The sequence below is a fragment of the Acyrthosiphon pisum genome, chromosome A3 (assembly GCF_005508785.2).
Source record: "Acyrthosiphon pisum isolate AL4f chromosome A3, pea_aphid_22Mar2018_4r6ur, whole genome shotgun sequence".
Lineage (NCBI taxonomy): Eukaryota > Metazoa > Arthropoda > Insecta > Hemiptera > Aphididae > Acyrthosiphon > Acyrthosiphon pisum.
In genome coordinates this window covers 13260631-13267697 of record NC_042496.1, presented here as the reverse complement: position 1 = coordinate 13267697, position 7067 = coordinate 13260631, and the positions used below count along the sequence as shown (strand labels likewise).

General features: G+C 31.9%; 2 protein-coding genes across 3 annotated transcripts in view; one reads left to right on the top strand and one right to left on the bottom strand.

Moving 5' to 3' along the window:
* The window catches only part of LOC100161360 (ATP-dependent RNA helicase me31b), a 10472-nt gene extending 7041 nt beyond the window's left edge, over positions 1-3431 (bottom strand). Inside the window, exons 1-5 of one of the 2 annotated variants that reach the window (XM_008189580.3) lie at positions 3242-3431; positions 1375-1753; positions 1230-1305; positions 926-1160; positions 696-839 (exon numbers count right to left, since the gene is read on the bottom strand). In XM_008189580.3, the coding sequence (XP_008187802.1) occupies positions 696-839; positions 926-1160; positions 1230-1305; positions 1375-1442 (523 nt within the window). In that variant the 5' untranslated portion in view covers positions 1443-1753; positions 3242-3431. Of the gene's footprint in view, positions 1-695; positions 840-925; positions 1161-1229; positions 1309-1374; positions 1754-3241 lie in introns of both variants that reach the window. The other variant, XM_001951295.5, reaches the window with a different exon arrangement.
* A 403-nt stretch (positions 3432-3834) lies between these two features.
* The window catches only part of LOC100167213 (TBC1 domain family member 23), an 18819-nt gene continuing 15586 nt past the window's right edge, over positions 3835-7067 (top strand). The window contains exon 1 of the mRNA XM_008189579.3: positions 3835-4195. The gene's annotated coding sequence lies outside the window, so the exon portion shown is untranslated. The remainder of the gene's footprint in view (positions 4196-7067) is intronic.

The following is a 7067-nucleotide window of genomic DNA, read 5'->3' as shown; positions in this document are numbered from 1 at the left end:
TTTGATAATAGGTCAATTCACTCTAGTATCAAAACTAACAGCTTCACAATTGAGAATAGTGAAATGACAATTTGCTGTCGTGTGTGTGTGTGTGTAAGACTGAGACAACACAGGGCGGGTGTAGCATCCTTTTAAGCGTATAAAGAGTATATATAACAAGTTTATATTTCAAATCTGGAATTTAAATTCTCAAACCATTCATAAGCTTTTAGTAAAGGGGAATCCAAAATATATCATCATGGAGCAGAATATATTATATAATCAAAAAGCAATTATAACTATTTAAATTACTATGAATTAAAATTAAATTATTTATTTCCAAGAAGCTGGGAATAATTGTAATTTTCTTAGAATTTATTGCACTGAAAAATCTATTATAGTAAATATACATAGTATATAATTCAGAATATAATTTTTTTTGATATTTAAGCTCTCAAATATTATATCTCACTCATAAAGTATTTTAAGTGAAGGGGAATCCAAAATCTTTCATCATAGAGCAAAATATACATATATATTTTCTATATTAATCTTTTAATGCATTATCAATTTAAAATTATATAATGCAATAGACAATAATATCAATGAAAAATGAATCTATAATATTTAGTAGGTACTTCTGATTATAAATACAATCCCTTGCTTAAATCTTGCACCAAGAAAACAGTTATTACAACATTATTTGTTAAACTTACCTCTTTGGTAAATACGAAGAATATCATCCTTAAGATTAGTACCACCAGTAGTCACCATGACCCTAATGTCCAAGTGCTTTGCAAGCTCAATACATATTTGACTAGTTTGTAATGCTAATTCTCTGGTTGGCACAATCACAAGTGCTAAAACATAAAACATTCATAAAATATTATAACAAAAGTTGACAATTAATAAAATAGAAAATCAAGAAAAAGATCAATGTTTATACCTTGTATAACATCTAGTTTTGGATCCACTTGTTCAAGTACAGGTATAGAATAAGCACCAGTTTTTCCTGTGCCGTTTTTTGCTCTTGCCAATATATCTTTGCCAGAAAGTGCTATTGGAATACTTGCTTCTTGAATAGGACTAGGTTTTTCCCAACCTTTTTCAAATATACCCATTAATAATTCACGCTTTAAACAGAATTCTTCAAAGTCATTTCCTTTGGTTGAAGTAACATCCTATAATAATATTTTATATATAAATATCTTGTGAATTTTTTTAATGTATTCATTGAATATGTTACGCACACTTGTTTTAATCCGGTGATCTTGAGGAGGAAGTTTAAGTTTGGCCTTCCAACCTGCATCATCTATTCCTTCAAAGCTACTAGACAAATAAAAACAGTTGTTAGGTATACAGTTGCATTAATAGGAATAAACTATTGTTACTTACATTCTGTTTAACTGTTTGCTGGGCATATTGAGGTTGATCCCAGAGTTATTGTGATTTGTAGCAAGCATCTAAATTTCTTTGAGGTTCTAAAGAACCAACGTGTACACAAAAAAAATTGTTTTAATTTATGATAAAACAATCACTGTTTAACACTAAAACGTGTCTACTTAGACTTTATTATTTACAACAAATAAAAAAATAACCAACATTTAATAAAAATACCATGAAGTATTCACTTTTCTCTTTATAAAAATGTAAGTTAAATTATAGAAAACTTATTTCACTTATGAAAATAATGTCTTTTTTTTCTTGTGTTGATATCACTCTATCAACGAAGAGTTACAAAAAGCTGATTCCAATGGAGAAACTTTTAATAAACCTGAAAAAAAAATACAGTCAACAATAAAACATGATGAATTGGTATGTTTTTCTATATAAATAGAAGAACAAAATAAATAATCAAATACCTAATTTTAACTTTTAAATGGTCAATTAAATATTTATCAAGAAATTACAATACCTATAATCTAATATATCAATGGGTTTTACCACTAATATCTGTTGATATTGAAAAAATTAGATAGCTTTAAATTATTGTATTCTGTAATAACATTTTGGATAATATTGTTATAATGGACATAGCATATTATTATTTTCAAAAATTATAATACAAATTGTTAATTTATTAAATGTATATTCTAAGTTAGAACTACAACTTGCGAATTTGAATATTAATTGTATCTATAAATATAAGCAATTTATGGTTTAAATCCAAAAAGAAAATACAGAACACAGAAAGCACTATTTCATTTTTGATGTCGAATATAAATATATTTTTTTATAACTTCATAAAATTCTATTCATTTAGAATCCTAGCAAATGTTATACTTTTTAGTGCTTATTTTAAATAAAACGTACTGTAGATTTAAATAGGTATAATACAGTAAAATTCTTTTGTTTTCAATTCTTGAATAATTTTACTAACCCAGGTAATTGTTATGAAAAAAAAGGGCCAATCAAACCCACAAATTAGCTGAACAGTTGAACAAACTAAATTTAAAGCAAAATTGGATAAATCATGCCGCGTCATAAAACGTGCGAGTTTGTCGACACTCGTGAGTTGACTACTGCTATAAATAGAATATAGAAAAAGTCAGAACAAGGTATACACGCGACCGACGTACTAAAGAGATGTGATTAGTTTTTCGATAACCGTAATTACCGTTTACCTAAATACACACTTGGGATGATGAACGACAGTCGACGAGTATCTACTTGACGAATATTACGCGAACGAGATATCGCCGTATGTGGCGGGTTATACAGGTGAATTATCGGCACGGCTGTGATTATTTGAAAACGATTCCATCAGCTGATGGCACATATAATTTTAAAGACTGCGTTTCGGCAAACAAGTATTCGGGTGTTTAAGGGGTAACGGAAAACCCCGTCGGACGGTCAGATGGGGCGACAAGACCAATCGAAAAACGAAACCCTCCTAAGGGCAGCTACGAGTAATGGAACGCGACCGTTATCGAATAATAGTCGATAGACACGTCGTTCTGGGTCACTACCAGGAAGTGGCACGCCATGTTTGGCACAAATTCGGAGCACATAAACAGACGTGCCACGACGGTTAGGCGCGTCACGGGTTCGGCTGGCTGCCGGCCGAACGTCGACGCGTATTCCTCTGTCGCCGCCGCCGGAAGCCCATGAGTTTATCAGAGTACGACGACCACAACAATAACAATAACATCACGCCACCGCTACGACAAAATGGCGGCGGTCAGGTGTTCGGCGGACAACGAGGTTTCTCGCCGGCGCCACTCGCAACGTCGGTACGTACGAACACGAAAATATAACTTACCAAATCCAACGGCGGAATGTCCACGGGCGGCTCGCGTTTCGTGTTCAGTTCGTCTGTCGGGCGGACGTCGTCTTTCGCAGTTCGGTTCGTTTTTCGAGAAAACGGGCAAAAAATAACATCTATAGTCACACAATCAACGTATAAATGACGTCGCGCGAAACGGTCGCAACACTCGCAACAACAAAAACGTTCGTTCCTCCACTCCTCCCCCGGCCATCCCTTCCACGCACCGCGCGATCAACACCGCAACCCCCACCACGTGCCGCACGGTTAAAGTAGTTGTTCGCCGTGTACGCTTGATCCCGTGGGGCGCACGTACGTCTCCCCGATCGGCAGCTGCAGTGCAGCCAACCGTTGAGTTGTCGTCGGCCCGTCTGTCCGACTCCAGAGGCGGGTATCACCAACGGAGGCCCACTGGCCACTACGTCCTACGAACGGACGTACCGCAATGAGCTGTAGCGCTGCCGGCTGCCCGCCGACCACTTTTGGCGGGACTTTTGACGACGACCAGCGACGTGGTCACGGCTCATCTCGTCACACCGACATTTGTCCAACGCGGCGACGTCGGCTAGCGGCACTTTCGATAGTTGACGTGCGCTGTGACGTCGTAACGGCGAGCTTTTGAATAATTGAATTTGATTTTTATTATTATTATATTATCGAAACGTCATTATTTCGACGGCACGATAATTGGTGTACGGGTGCTACGACGCCGTTCACTACGGTCACTTGAAATTCTTTAAACATTCACACACGTGAACACGTCCACGACTATTATACGGTAGTTTTATATAGGCTATAGGAACACATACTTTTACCTATAGCTGTCAACAAATAATATTTATCGATTTTTATTTTTTATCTAACTATACGGCAACGCTTCACTGTGCATCGAAACAGAAACGTCAAACTCTTATATTCAAACTATTCGAGTATAATGTTCGCGATATGTAGGTAAGCGACAGTATTATATTAATAGATGAAGTTGTTATTATGTTCACATATTCACATGTATATAATACTTATTATTATATCAATATAATATATATATGTATATTTAATAAATAATAATTATTACAATAATATTATTTTAAGATACCTCCTATGTGGTGATATTATATTGTTATATTATACAATGTGATTCACTAGGCATGCTCACAGTCATTTCTATCTTTTCTTTTAATCATGCATTTTTTTAAAAATATATACTATGTATACCTATTAATTATTTAATATTTTTTTGAAATATTTATTTAACTTGTATAAATATATCATTGTTTTGTGGGTACTTATAAAGCATATTTTATATACTTCATCAAGAAGGAAGTCCTGTAGGGCTGTAAGCCTGTAGCGATCCAAAATGCCAATTTTACATGAAAACCGCTCTTTTAAGCAGTAAATTATTAAACATGTAAATTTTTTTAAATTTTGATATACCTACATATCTACATAAATCGAAATTCTAACGAGCAGTTTCTGAATTATTAAATTTTACGTTTTTACGATGATATAGGTTAAAAGGTAGGGAGGCATGAAGGTTATGATAATTTTTAAATTATTTTATTTTATTTATTTTATTTTACTAATATACGGGTTTCCCCTTTATTTAAAATAACACTTCAATTGTAGACAATAGTGGACATTTAAATACATTACAAATACTACGTAACTAATTCGAAACATAAGTACATATTACATTAGATAGTATATTAAGTAATAAGTTATAACAGTTACCTATACAGTTTATACATATATATAATTATTTGTGTATAATAAATAAAATAGACAAACACCAACTAGACTAAATATTTCATATATTTTATAATGATATGTAGGTAAGAGAATTTTTATAAGGATTATTATCGGTACCTATTCATAACATTTTAGAACTTCGCAAAAAAAGTGTGGTTTGCATTTGAAAACAAGAGTTTGTATCGATACAAACTATGCAAATGTAAATTATCTAAAAATATCGTTTACTAAAAAATTCAGAATTTGAATAAATGCAGATTCTATGCAAAGTGGGACCATGTATCAATCTTATATTATATATTTTATTTGACAATGAAACACAATTTTTAATAGTTAAAATAAGCTCTAAAAGTTTCATGTAGCCTTCAGGAATTCAGAAATTTGGCGCCTGAGTCAAGTATTTTTTCCACCTTTAAAAATATATGAGTGATAATTTTAATACAATAAACATGACTAATATAATTTTAATAGTATAGTAATTTACTATACACTGAACAATATTGTACGTAATTTTAAAAAACTTGCTCCCCGTGGCAGGTGCCCCATCGGCCATCTTACAACTGCCGTCTTTAATCCCAATCAATTGTCATTGCATAATAAGTATATAATATATATAGTATATTTTAAGTGTATACAAAAATGTATAATGATTTATTATGTGAAGGCGTAAAGCGGTAGCAGAGGATACATCACAAAATTATATCGCAAAACTCGGCTCATAAAAATGTTAAATGGCTATAATAAACTATTCATAAAATATTCATTAAAGGTACATATAAAAATGTTTATGAAATTTGAAAATATTTTGCTTCAGAATAACAAATTAAAAAAACGATAAGTCGTTTAAAATAATCGAAATAATAACTTATAACTTAAACTCGTAATTATCTACGTTTTCAAACTGTGTAGAATTATTGTGATTTTTTTTGAAAAATACAAAATTGTAGTGGTTTATAGGTGTATACTGATTAATGTTCAAATTTAAAATAATAGCGATGTATAAAATACGATATCATTCTTGTATATGTGAATTTTAATGTTACATTTGACAAATTATAAAAAAGGAGTGACATATCAAATATTATATAATTTACTGAAATACGATTAGTGAAAGTGTACGACTCAAACTCTCAACAGACAACTTGCACTAAAACAGTGACATATTTAGGTGGGGGGTTAGTGGGTCACCTAATCTATAGTATCCGTTAAAAATACGATAAAAAGTTGGTTATTTAATACGAACACTTCAAATTTAGACCTTTTAAAAAATAATATAATTACTTAGGTATCTACTATATATTATATAATAAATATTAGGTAGGTACATTTAAAAAGGAAATATAAATTTATTATGTCTAAATGTTTAGTTGATTATATTTATTCAAATATAGTTTACTAAAAATTAGCCCATATATTTATTTATTTAATTTTTTTTTTATTCATGGTACAGCATCAACTACTATAGGATACAATGGTATCCTTCGATTAAGTTGTATGTATCAATAAGTTTTAGAAATGTGTTGTCTTGGATTGGGCTAAGGGCTTCGAAGAGGTTGTCAGACATTTCTAGGCTTTCAAGTAAAACAATTAACCTAACTGCCTGACGGGACTACAAAAGGATGAAGAAAAAATGTATTTACTATAGAGAAATGAATGTATTGATTTTACATTTTTACAATGTGTCTTTTTTTATGTATGTACCATACACGATAATTAATCAAAATAATGCTTCGATTTTGAACTTCAGACTTCAGTTTATTTTCTATTAAAATAAATCTAGTTGGTAAGTACTTTTGAAGGGTAAAAATTGAAAATTCTCAGTGGTTTCAAAAGCATTGGGAAAAAAAGCAAGTGAGTCACTGTAATGGACGATGGATGATGTTAAATTTGAACTCAATGATATAATAATATCATTGTATACGAAAAACGGTTCTGAGTGGAGATGATTGCAGTGGCGGATCCAGGGCTTAATTTTGGGAGGGGCATGGGGGGGAAAAAGTACAAAAAGTTGCAAGATTGGCTACAAAATTGGCTAAACACAGTGTAAAACAAAAGAAAACTACGGTGTTGGGGG